We start from the raw sequence: 12,146 nt of genomic DNA on the forward strand, positions 1-12,146 counted from the left end.
CCATTAATCAACTGCAATTTACCCAGAATCAAGACCTCAGATTTATTACCGGCTCAACACTCATGAGTTTCACTGCCCACCTGCACAAAGAGGTAGAGATCCTCAAAGTTCCATATCACCCACTCTTTTAAGCTCTCAATTTTGATCTCGTCATACCACTCCCATCACCCAAATAATTTTTACCACTCACACCCCACACCTCCACGTCAAGTTCGACAATCGTTTTTAAGCGCTTTTAAAGAAGATACTGACTCCGTTTTAGCAATCTTAATCCTTCACTCAATTTTAATAACCAGAAGAAGTTTCTACTTTCGTTTTTAACCACCACAAGTCCCTTTTACTGAAAAGTACTCAATTGCAGGGGTCAAGACAATCTTGTCTTCGCAGCGTGGTAACTAAGGGTTTTCTCAAAAGGAGTTTCAACTGATTATTGAATTACTATCTCGCTCTCTCTGATGTTGTTCTTGGCCAGTTTTATTCTGACAGGAAAGTCTGGTTCATTGTCTGGAGGGGCCAGTTAGTGCGTGACCTGTGCAACCGTTCGACTGCCCCGTCGTTGCAGGGAAGGTGTCAGCGCTTGAGAGATGAAGGGTTGAAAGGTGGTGTCGAGTGTGTCGTGCAACGTCCTAATGATGTCGTGTACTAGCCTGCAGGTGCCGTTCATGCTGCTTTGAGTAATCCTGGGTGGACCTGTATGTAGTCATGGCAGATACGGGGGACACACTTCGAGGAGGCCAAGGCTGAGGCCTACTTAAATTCTGCCCTGGTTGCGCGAAAGAAAACAAAACAACCCGTAGCTAGCATTGTCTTTTTTTTGCATGTGGTTGTTGTTAACCATTTTCATTTATTTTCAGATTGAATGCTGAATTTCTTTTCAACTTTGTGTCCCAGCTGTCATCGGGTCTTCTTCCAGAAAGGGAGGTTGATACGATACAGTCTGATTGGTCGCGGCCTGCTGAAGTCAGGAGGAGTCTGCTGCGCTTCTCCTCGGCAGCGGATGAAGCTTGTGGACTGTTTCCCCAGACGTGTGATCAGATGGAGGAGAGATTTGACTGTGGTCGTCTTTGACGGAGCATTTGCTCAGACGCTTAGACTGGAATTGGTCTATCCTCCCGATGCCCGACTGGACAAGGATTAAGTGGAAAAGGTTGGTCCAGGTTTGGCACCGATGGACTGGTTGCATGATCCTGTTGTGTTGTGCAGCAATGCGCCAGCCTGAAGCCCGTTCCATAAGGATCGCCAGCCGCCTCTTCGGACCCTTGGCCAGTTGTATTCTGGCAGGAAAGTCTGGTTCATTGTCTGGAGGGGCCAGTTAGTGCGTGACCTGTGCAACCGTTCGACTGCCCCGTGTGAGGGTGCAAGCGCTTGAGAGAAGAAGGGCTGCCAGGTGGTGTCGATTGTGTCGTGCAACGTCCTGGTGATGTCATGTACTAGCCTGCAGCTGCCTCCCATGCTGTTTTGAGTAACCCGGGGGACACACTTCGAGAGGGCCAAGTCTGAGACCTATATGAATTCTGAGCTGGGTGAGCGAAAGAAAACAAAACAACCCGGCAGAAGGGCTACGAAATCCTTGTCCGGACGAAAAAGGAAGAGGATCGTGATGTAAAAAGCAGCTCTAGGAAGTTCAATAATAAAAATTAGTCAAAAAACTAGACAATTTTTACTTAAATTTTAACCAGACTCAATTTCCCAATTAATTTAAACAATGGTAAAAGATTTCCAACTAAAGCAACCCAATTACCGCATTTGATTGCAGGTTTGAGTTTGTTGACAACTGCCAGTGCAGAAAAATATACGTTGCCAATAGTTGTATGAAGTCTGCACATCAATTAATTTAATACTGGTGCTTCTAGTAAAAGGTGCGAAGAAATCTAATCTTTTCCATCACATTCAAGTACAAAGTTAGTGCAAGTGAAGTACATTATAGATTAAACAATACTTTATTTGAACTGTTCATGGTTTCATTTGTTCCAAAGTCGGGTATCCGTTTCCTTTCAGCATCAAAATAAACGCCTCCACTAGTTTACATGGATTCTCCTCCTGCACAAATCCCCCCGAGTCGGACACTTTGAACCAGGTGGCCTCGTTTGGATTTAGCTTCGTATTGAGGTCCACTGATTCCTCCACGTGCGGACTCCAGGCGCCCACGACATTCAGCACCGGACAAGTGATGTTGGACCGGAAGGACCCTCCGTCTCCCTTGGCACTGGTGGCTTCTCGCTTCACACCAATGTCCGACCGCTCCAGGAACACCTGAAGCAAATTATTTGGCCTATTTTTAGATGCAATTAGCCTCACTGCGTGAAAAACAACCAAATAGTTATAGATCATTCATCGTGCAGTGAGAACTGACAACTGACAATTTAACCTCTCTTAAGTAACATTGCGTGCTGTACATCGAAACCGGAAATAATAGTTTGAGGCTGCCTTATATTTCAAGTAGCAACTAGCGAACGCTGGCCAAATCCGTCTACCAACCTGGATGAACCTGGCAAGATTCTCTGGACAGAGTTGAGCGAGAAAGTGGCGATACATGTTGCAGAGATCCTCATTCTCATAGCTGGTCTTGTATCCCAAATGATGCCACACCAGGTAATCTTCAGTGTGTCTGTTCGTCACTCCTGAAAACAGACAACGCATACAACTCTTTAGATCACCTACTCAAAATAACCAGCAATCTCAGTCGTTCATTTTCACATGTCTTTTCTCTTTCTATCTGTCGCATCTACCATTTGAATGGCGGCAATTACTAAGTGTACCTGAATTGAGGTATCTGAGAGCCAGTTTCAAGTAGCCCCACTCGACCCAGCCTGCCTTGCGAACTGTAGGGTTGATGAGGACAAGGGACTCCATCATTTGAGGGTGTGACAATGCGAAGCGGAGAAAGACATTTGCACCCGCACCCGCGCCAAATCCAATGAACCTGAAAGTTTGAAAAAAATTCATTATTGCTACCTTCTGATTGGTTGAGCGCATAACTTACAAAGAGAAACATTAGTTTTATGGCTTATATGAGGGAATTCGCATCCTTAATTTACAGCGATAACAAGAATACTTTTCGGGAGAAAAGAAGAGAAACAAATTCATTCGAGGTTAAACTTTTCTAGATAATTGTAGAAGCGCGAGTACATTACTTTCTCAATTAGTTTACAACAGCTGTTTAACAACTTGAGGGAGGAGACCTGCCACAGCTCTGAATTGTTTTAGGAGAGTTCAGAATTTTAATTGTCTCAAACGTTGAGCAATTTAAAAGATTAATTGATTGAAAAGCTTTCAAAATTTAAAATCAACTTTAAAGGACTTAATAGAACTAGCCAGTTTTAGATACTGTTGCTGAAAAAAAATTCGTTCATGAAGTTAGATATATGTTAGGGATCTGACACACTTCATCCAAAGTTGAACAATTTTATTTTTCTTCGAGAAGTATAACTCATCCTTAACCTAAATCCAGATTATCATCTAAAGCATCTCTAATTTCTGACAAGTAGTTCGGTTCATTTTTCCGACCGTTTGAAACGGATGAACTTTGTGTTCAGGTGTGAATGTTTTTTTTTTGTTTTAAACGCAAAATCAGGAACTACAAATAATCATCGGAAAGTGTCGAGTGATATATCATATTAAAGTTCTTTTAGTCGTAATTCGAATGACATGAAAAAAAAATTTAAACAACTTCTCGGTGTCAAGAAAAACCCGTTTGAAACTTTTCATTATTAGTCTAATTTCGAGCAAGCAGGCTTACAGTTGCTTATTTATGCTTAATCTAAGCTGTGAAAACTTATTATTACCTGAGTAAGTTATTTTTTGGAGTTTTATAGCCTCAACTTGTGAATCAAAAACTTTCCGCAATTTTGAATTTTTTAGATTTTCTTTAACGTTTTTTTGTTTTCTATTCATTTTCTACAAAAACTGTCGAAACTCCAATTGTGCTTTTACTATGACTGTCGAATATTCCTAAATTCAATCTTTTTTGCTCAGATCTTTTCATCACACCACGCAGAAAAAAAACGACACTTAGTTGAAAAAAAAACTTTTTGAAAAAATGAATATTTAGACAGAAAAAATGAATATTTAACATTATAAAAATTTAGACATAAATTTTTATAATATTACGTTTATAGACAATTTTTTTTTACCAACTGCGTCAAAACTTTATCAAAATTTTTTATTTCTCAGCCAAATCGGCATACAAAAAATGGGACAGTTTTAATTCTCAGACAAATCTGCATACAAAAAGTGTCGCATGTGTTTATATTATTTGCAATATTACAAGCAAAACTACGTTGTGTTTTGTTACCATTTGAGCTTTCGTAAGAAACATCACTTTTTCAAGATTCTATTCAATCTTAAAGCTGCTTAATTATGTAGTTATCGAAAAGCTGAGTCAGCGTATGCTTAACATTTAAATAGCAATTCTTAAAAAAAGTATGAGTAATTCACACAGCATGTAAAATGATACTTTGTATTACTCAGAAATACTCAAACGTACGTTGTAATGCTTTTCTTTAAACTGCCAAAACTCAGTGATATTCAGCTGATATAGTGTTTAGCGTTAAGCTAAGTGTCTTATTGTGTAGCTGAAATAATTTCCTTCCAAAAGGTCAATGAAATTTCAGATATAAATTAATTTCAACTATTTCATATCTCAAAAAACCGTCTATAGATTTAATTTCAGAAAACTGACCCCTACAAGTCTTTTCCAAAAATGTAAGCTTTGACAATTCAATGGATTGACGATTGACACCAGGTGTTAGATATATTATTTTTTGCCTAACTTTGGTCCAGTTAAATGTAAACCAGTTTTAATTTCTGTGCTGGTTCACTTAACAGCTGGTGTATATAGCTATGCGCATAGTTGGCATAAATTCAGTGTAATCGAGCTAGAGTAATAGTGAAATTATTATGTAAGTTTTGATGACAAAAAAGGAAGATGGAGATGCTCACTTTTTGAGGTTGAACTTGTGGCATACAGCCACCAACTGATCGGCCAGCTGGTCCATATTGGGGTATGGGTTGGGGTCTGTGAGGGGGGTGGGGAGGGGTCTGGCGCCGTCCTCCTGTCCAGGGGCTGTGATGTGGTAGATTGTGAAGTGGTCTCTGATCACTGCCATCTCTTGTGAACAGAACAGCGACTGGAAACAACTGCCGAAGTTCATACCTAAAGTAAACAATGCTTATATAAGAAAAAAGCTCGACAAGTACTTTGCAGCAAATTTCCATCTTTATAACTTCCGTCTTTAAAATTATCACAAGTGGTGATTCGATTATCAAAAAAAAAATCGAATGATTGCCGAACAATGTCACCAGAAGATGGACTGATTGCAAACGGAAGATGGCTATTTAGAAATGAATTCAAGTCCCATTTGAGCAACTTAAATTCCTGGTACTTCACATGAAGAGCTCAAATAAGGCATGTACATTTTATCAACTCATACTTAAACATTTTATCATTTTATCAACTCATACTTAAACTTCACTTTTAGAGAAACCTTGATAGTGTATAAGCAATATGTCAATAATTTGCAGGAAATTGAGGCATCGCCTTGTGACAGTACAGGACTTCCGATTCCGGAAAAGTAGTGTTGTATTGTGCAAATCGTTTGTCAATTAGGTCAAGTTAAGTTTCTTCACACTCAGATACTTGAAATGCCTTGTTTGGACTATTGTACCAGCTCCCCTTGCAAATTCAGATTTTTGCATCAGTCACAAACTTGACATATTTGCATTTTGAAATGTCAATTACAATTTTGTTATTGAAGCACTATAAGAAGACTGCATTCACATCATTATGAAAATCTAATTTGACACCATTGCATTTCTTTAAAGAACTCAGATGTCATGTTCAGCAAAACGAGTAATTTAATCTTTTACACAACCTGGAAGATCACTTATAGAATGCAAAAATAGCAGTGAACCTAAGACAGACTCTTGAATGAACTACATGAGTTTGACTGTTCGACTGATTTGCTCCCTGGTATGTCACAAGCTGTCTTCGATTGCAAAGATATCATCTAAGTAAGCACTTATTTTACAAATAAACCTGATTCGAGCAGCAAATTGGTTTCTTGAGATGCGCTATCATTTAAAACGAGAAACGAGTTTCTGGTTAATTTTTTCAAGCTAATAAGTAATTCTTCAAACGATTTTAATTTCCAACACTTAATACAAGATCGAACTAAAATGCCACTCCATCTCCTTTTTTAAATAATCTGTTTTTAGATGTAGGGGGGACATAGCCTTCAATTGAGTTTCAAATAGCTTTTGAAATGATTGTCAACTTAAATATAGTTGTTTCAATTTAATTTTTCTTAGGATTATTTTACCGCTTAAGACAATTCTTTGCTAACATTTCCAATTACATAAACTGCAATTTGAACGCAAATTGTATCAACCGTTCAACCCCCCCATCGATTTAAGGGGGATAAAATACCGGTTTTTCAGAAATTAACTTAAAATAAATTGAAATAATTAATGCAATGAATGAATCGAAACAAAATTATGGAAAAAGTTAAGGCAAGTAACAGGGTTAAGTAGCTATTCAAGTTATTTTTCTGAAGCAATAAATTCTGCGCGATTGTTTGAAATGAAAATTTTATGCATAATCAGTTGTCCAAACTAATACGTGGCTAGGGGGATATTCTACGGTAGGTCACTTGGGGGGATATTGTACAGTTGATGCCGACATTTTAATTAAGTTGTTCAATTGAATGAACATTACTGCTTAAAACATCAAACTTCGAATAACTGCATCCCAAATTACTGACCTATGTCGTGGTAAGTAAAAATAGCGGGCTTTTTGTCCTGGTGTTTGCCCTGCACGTGCACAGTGAGTCTCCACCCGCCCTCACACGCAACAGACATCTGATGGATGTCAAACTGAAGGGCGACGTCCACATCAGTGGCCGTGTTGTCCTTCTGGAACCCGTACTTGTTCATCTCCACCAACTTCACCCCTTTGAACTCCACTTCCGTCAACTGCTCCATACTCTTCCTTCAATCAACTCCTACTTCAGTCACCTTCAGATATTATGACCTCGACCTTCGGATGAACTCTATATGACCCTGAGGCAACCTTTCTGCGTGATCTTCGGAAAGCGAAGTACACCTTCTCCGCTTTTTATCCTTTCAGAAGCCTCGAGTATCGATACAAAAACCGAACTATTAGCAATGTCAAGTGGGGTTTCGTTAATTTTCAATTCAATTGCACAGATTGAATGACATTAAATCTGGAAGACAATTACAGATAAGTAGCTACCAAAATTCGAAAAAAGTGTAAAATGAAAAAGAAACTCTTTGGTCGAAGCGTCACATAGTTCAAACGTTCCGCATAAAAAATTCATCAAAAGAGCATATAAAGGAAAGGACACTATTTTTACTCAAATATTCCAATCTCATTAAAAAAACTAAACTATTACGATGTAAACTCTCAAAACGAGGTCATATCAGGCGACGGGCGCGCAAGGGCACTTCCGGGCCACAAATCACTATTCGCTTTCACGCTGCTTTGGACTGGCAAGCTCACAAAAATTACCAGACCGACTAAATTATCTCCGATTTTGCACTCAAACAAAAGTTTGGCCTAAAGAACAAAGGAAAGGACGCTGCTGTCGCGATTTTTTAAAAATATCTTTGAACATACTCATCGGATAAATCAAAATTCGAGGCTTTGATCATGTGGCATTTTCCTTTACTGTGTCGACACAAATTATTTCAACAAATCATGTGACGAGTTGATTTCTTGTTTTCTTTCCCAAATCTTACTGAAATATCGCAATATTCCTCTCATAAAGGAGACGAAATCTGTCATATATAGGTTACTAGTCGGTCTTAAGCAATAGTTGTCGCTAGCCCATTATTTTCAAAATCAAATAAGATTTCAAAAAAAAATTAGTTACAGCTGGAACCAAATGTCTTCAGTGGTGTCAGGACTATTTGCCCAAGGACAACTGGCCCTATGCCAACTTTCCCTATACTAAATTGCCCCACATGAAACTTTTCCGATGCCAAAACTTGACCCATATGAAAACTTTTCCTATGCCGTTTTGTCCCACAACTAACACTTCTAGATAATTATTTGATGTTCAAATCGATTAATGTATAGGACCAGCAAGTGCTAATGGTAAACTGAACAGCAAGTGCTTATGGTAAACTCTTGTTTTGAGATAAGAAGGGAAACTAACTCAAAATCGTCTAAATTGAGCCTCAAATATCATCTAAGCCATAATTTTTGTCAATTAAACGCAAAACTTTGACAATGATAATAATCCGCAATTAACGGTATTGAAGCAGAACAAAACACTAATATTTATGTTTTGCGTCATTGTTTAAATCTTTTCTCTGCAAACATACAACTTAATTATAATGGGTCAAATTACGTGGGGATAAGCTTCTCTTTTGGTAGGGTTAACTCGACATAAAAATTGCGTTGAAATTTTGCGGCTTTAATTTTGTTCATCCATGCTTTGACTCATTTTGACTCCGCACATGTTTTAATGAATCCGGAATTTGTTTCAAGTTTAATTTTTCAGCGAAAATATCTTTCATGTTCATGCCAACACTATGTTCGACGAGGATATCAAACTATCTGGGGGCAAGTTTTAATTATTTATTATCTGGGACAAGATGACGTAGGACAAGTTGTCTTGTGGGGCAAGTTGGTGTGGGACAAAATAGGCTGGGACAAATTGACTTGGGGGCAAAATGACATGTAACCGTCTTCAGTAACAGCTGTGATTCGCTTAATCATGAAAATATATGTTTTTTGAACAAATTGGCTGTAAATCATCTTTCTTTATATTCATACAGAAGTATGTCAGTGAAAAGCCTTGGGGGGATGTCTCTTGTTACAAGCTGGGACAACCCATATTCGCCATGTTAAAGGCTGAAAACTAGAGTGACTTTACATAATAATTTCCTGCTCATGGTCACTTTTTAATAACATAGCCAACAGACAGCTGGAAAAGTGTGAATGCACTCGAGAAAACCGGAAAACGATAGACTTTAAAAAAATTTTTTTTTTCAACTTTCAAAGAAAAAATACATCACCTTTAAGCTCTTCAAAATTGAAGAACACTTTATGATGAAGACTGGTGATAAAACTAATCCAATTTGAGGAAACTAGGTGAATAGATAACTTTTTTAAAACCCCTCAAAATTAACATAGAGTCGAAGCTGCACTTCGCAAACACAATCAAGGGAAATGCAAAAAAAAGAAAAACAAACCTTTCTATTGTCGCTTAACAATTGTCAAAGAGTAGTCCCTTTAATACAAAGGTCGTAGGTTCAGAATCCGCTTCGGTAATGGCTACAGGAGTCCCAGTGTAATCCGCCTCCTCAAGGAGGGACCGGCTGCAGCGAAATGGACGTCAGCTCTCTCCCCCACGGAATTAAAGATTCAAGGTTATAAGGTGGGAGCTGGACCGGGGTTATTAAAAATGCAATTTTACGACCAAAAGTGACAACAAAAGAGCGCACGACCTAAAACTTGAGTCTTCGCTTCGTTCATTGTCATTTAAACAAAAACTATCATCAAACAAGTTTAACTTTAACATACTTTTATAAAGACTAAGAAAATAATGTTTTATACAATAAATAAAGAATCAGATAACATACAACAATCAAATTGAACACACAAAATAATTTATTAAGCGGGCGCAACTTCTCGCTTTACCCAGAATCTAATGGCCCATCCGAGACAAACGAGAGTGTGGAAAATGGAAAGAACCCAAGCGGCCCATGGCAAAAGAAGTCCGAGGCCGTTGGAAGTTCTGTAGTCGCTATTTGCATTGTTTGCATCTAACAACTCATCCTCAACTTGGTTGAAATATCTGGTCAGAATGGAGGTTGTTACGACTAGGTACCCGAAATGTAACAGGGCCATCATCGCTCTTAGCACCCGTCCGACATTTGTCGCACTTTTTCGGCTCCAGATCCTCAGAAAACTGACCAGCACCAACAGTAGCCCTACAGCAGGGTACATAGCAACAAGCACCCTGGAAGCCGTTAAATGATTTAGTATTTTTTCGGACTCTATTCCAAATTGAGAAAGTGAACTGTAACTGTCGCAAACTGTTGCAGGTCCTGCCCCGACACTCCTCACACAATATCTCCACAGGGTCAATTCGGTAACTGTTGTGCGTGTAGAGACAATTAGACCTTCGGATAGGTTGGAAACACTCATGAAAGTGAGAATAATGATTGACATAATTGAAAGGAAAATGTACCACAACTTAGAGTCTCGCTCCGGAACCCGATCGCGAGAATCGTCGGAGAGTTTCGAAGAATCGCCAGTTGTATTCAAAACTGTGGGAATCTCTTTGCGCGGAGAAAGATCAAAACCTAACAAACTGGACAACTTCATATTTTCCTGCGTGAGTATTTCAATTGGCTTATGGTAGAACTCCTTCAACCAATCACAGTTGAAAAACGCCAGATTGACGACATCATATTCCTGACCTTTGACGTATATGTAGTTTGGTAGCTCTTCGGACTGCGAGACCAGATTTTGGACACTTTTCAGAGAAACGAATTTGATTTGACTGCTTCGTATCAGCTCGTATGTAGTCTCGTTGAAAACCCTTTTACTCAGGAAACCTTTCGGGTTCAAACAGTTCAGAACCTCTAGCAAATGAGTTCGACTCTCGAATGAATCGTACCTTTTGTAAGCCTTCCAGTCGGAAAACTCGGTTAGTTTTCTAGTATCTGAACCAAGGTCTAACTGTATCGAAGGTATGCATGTATTGATGCAGTGTATGTAGTAACATACTTTGGCGATGGGCCTGTCCGGAACTTCGCTCGGTTCCACAAAATCCAGAAACGCAACTCGAGAAAGAATCAATTGTTCAAACAGATTTTCATTTGTGGATAATTTCGGAGAAACAATCTTCACTTCCATATCAAATTCTTTTTAAATCACCCAGCTCAATTAACAGTTCCAGAAAACCAGTTCTTTTCTTTCACAGCAGATGTATAAAAAACCATTAATTCTAATTTAATTTTGATGAAATTTGGAAGTGTGTGACATGTAGAGGTGAATAGTCCATGTTAAGAGAGCAAACATGATTAATTTACTGTGCGCCTTTTTGACGCCAAGATTTTCAAGTTATATATTTTTTCAAAATACAATGGTAATTTGAAGTATTTCTGAATGAAGGAAAGATATGAAACAACGTCTATTTTAAGCTGTGCAGTAAAATAGGAGACCGGAATAATGAAAGGCTAGCAGGTGTCGCTGCATTTTACTATTATGAACAAAACAACGAACACACTAAAATTAGATTAGTAACAAATTGGAGAAAAGCTCAAACAAAACTATAGTTTAGTTTCGTTTCGTTAAGTCGCCAACAAAAATCAATAATGCTTAGATGTCATTTAACGCACTTGATTTTTCAGACAAACTCTCAAAAAATAACGTTTCATAATTTACTTTGAGCAACGTGCAACTGAATTGAAAAGTTCATCTTAAGCTTAAACCATGCACTTACAAACTGATTACGTCAGGGGGCTACAGTAACTTTTCAATGTTTGTATGAAGTATTTTTTTCTACTTTCATTAGAGTGATTTAATAACTTGTGGTTGGTATGGTGTTGTGAATACCGATATCTGAAAGCTTTATAACTACTTCAGGCTGCCAAGGTTTATATGAACGCGTGAACATCAATTGATAAAAAGTTAATCAACCAAGAACGATATTACAAAAACTTCACTCAACTGTTTTTCAAATTAGCGACGTTTTTTCTTCGTGATGTGATCAAAATATCTGAACAAAAACTAGAACTTAGGCATATTCGACGGCCATAGTAAAATAGGCAAAATGTAAGTTTCAGTAAAAATGTTTCCACGGCTGAAATTAGGCACAAATAAGCTTTTGTAAGCCTGCTAGCACACTTTTTGAGCCATTTAAGGAAAAGATGTTTTTTAACTTCGAATGCAAAAAGGGTCAAAACCTTTCAGAAAGATTTTACTATTTTTAAAATAATTTCTTTTTCGTATGTACATGTAGGATAGTTGGGTCCCACCATTTTTATTTGGGTCCCACCACAAGTTCAAAAATGCAAGATTCGTCAATATTAAACTATCATGCGTAAACCTTTATTTTTTATGTTTTCACGAGAGTTAGGCAAATCAATTTTGTCAAACTGAGGCTTTG

At 38.2% G+C, this 12,146-nt stretch overlaps 2 protein-coding genes across 2 annotated transcripts in view; one reads left to right on the forward strand and one right to left on the reverse strand.

Annotated features, from left to right (window-relative positions):
• LOC134851326 (potassium voltage-gated channel subfamily H member 7-like) overlaps window positions 1–12,146 on the forward strand; it is a 415,470-nt gene that overhangs the window by 263,155 nt on the left and 140,169 nt on the right. The window lies entirely within an intron of this gene.
• Window positions 1,681–7,245, reverse strand: LOC134851489 (protein NDRG1-like). Its single transcript, XM_063867604.1, has 5 exons — window positions 6,762–7,245; window positions 4,942–5,155; window positions 2,760–2,923; window positions 2,479–2,621; window positions 1,681–2,253 (listed from the first exon to the last, which is right to left on the reverse strand). The coding sequence occupies exons 1-5, from the start codon at window positions 6,979–6,981 to the stop codon at window positions 1,954–1,956; spliced, it is 1,041 nt and encodes a 346-aa protein (XP_063723674.1). The 5' UTR covers window positions 6,982–7,245; the 3' UTR covers window positions 1,681–1,953.

Source organism: Symsagittifera roscoffensis, chromosome 7, assembly GCF_963678635.1.
Source record: "Symsagittifera roscoffensis chromosome 7, txSymRosc1.1, whole genome shotgun sequence".
NCBI classification, from domain to species: Eukaryota; Metazoa; Xenacoelomorpha; order Acoela; family Convolutidae; genus Symsagittifera; species Symsagittifera roscoffensis.

Excerpts from the sequence above, each read along its gene's own strand:
- LOC134851489 (XM_063867604.1), bottom strand. The coding sequence starts at position 6,981 with ATGGAGCAGTTGACGGAAGTGGAGTTCAAAGGGGTGAAGTTGGTGGAG. Across the intron at positions 5,156-6,761 it reads TTTTACTTACCACGACATAG|GTATGAACTTCGGCAGTTGT; the intron begins GTCAGTAATTTG and ends TGTTTACTTTAG. Across the intron at positions 2,254-2,478 it reads ATCTTGCCAGGTTCATCCAG|GTGTTCCTGGAGCGGTCGGA; the intron begins GTTGGTAGACGG and ends AATTTGCTTCAG.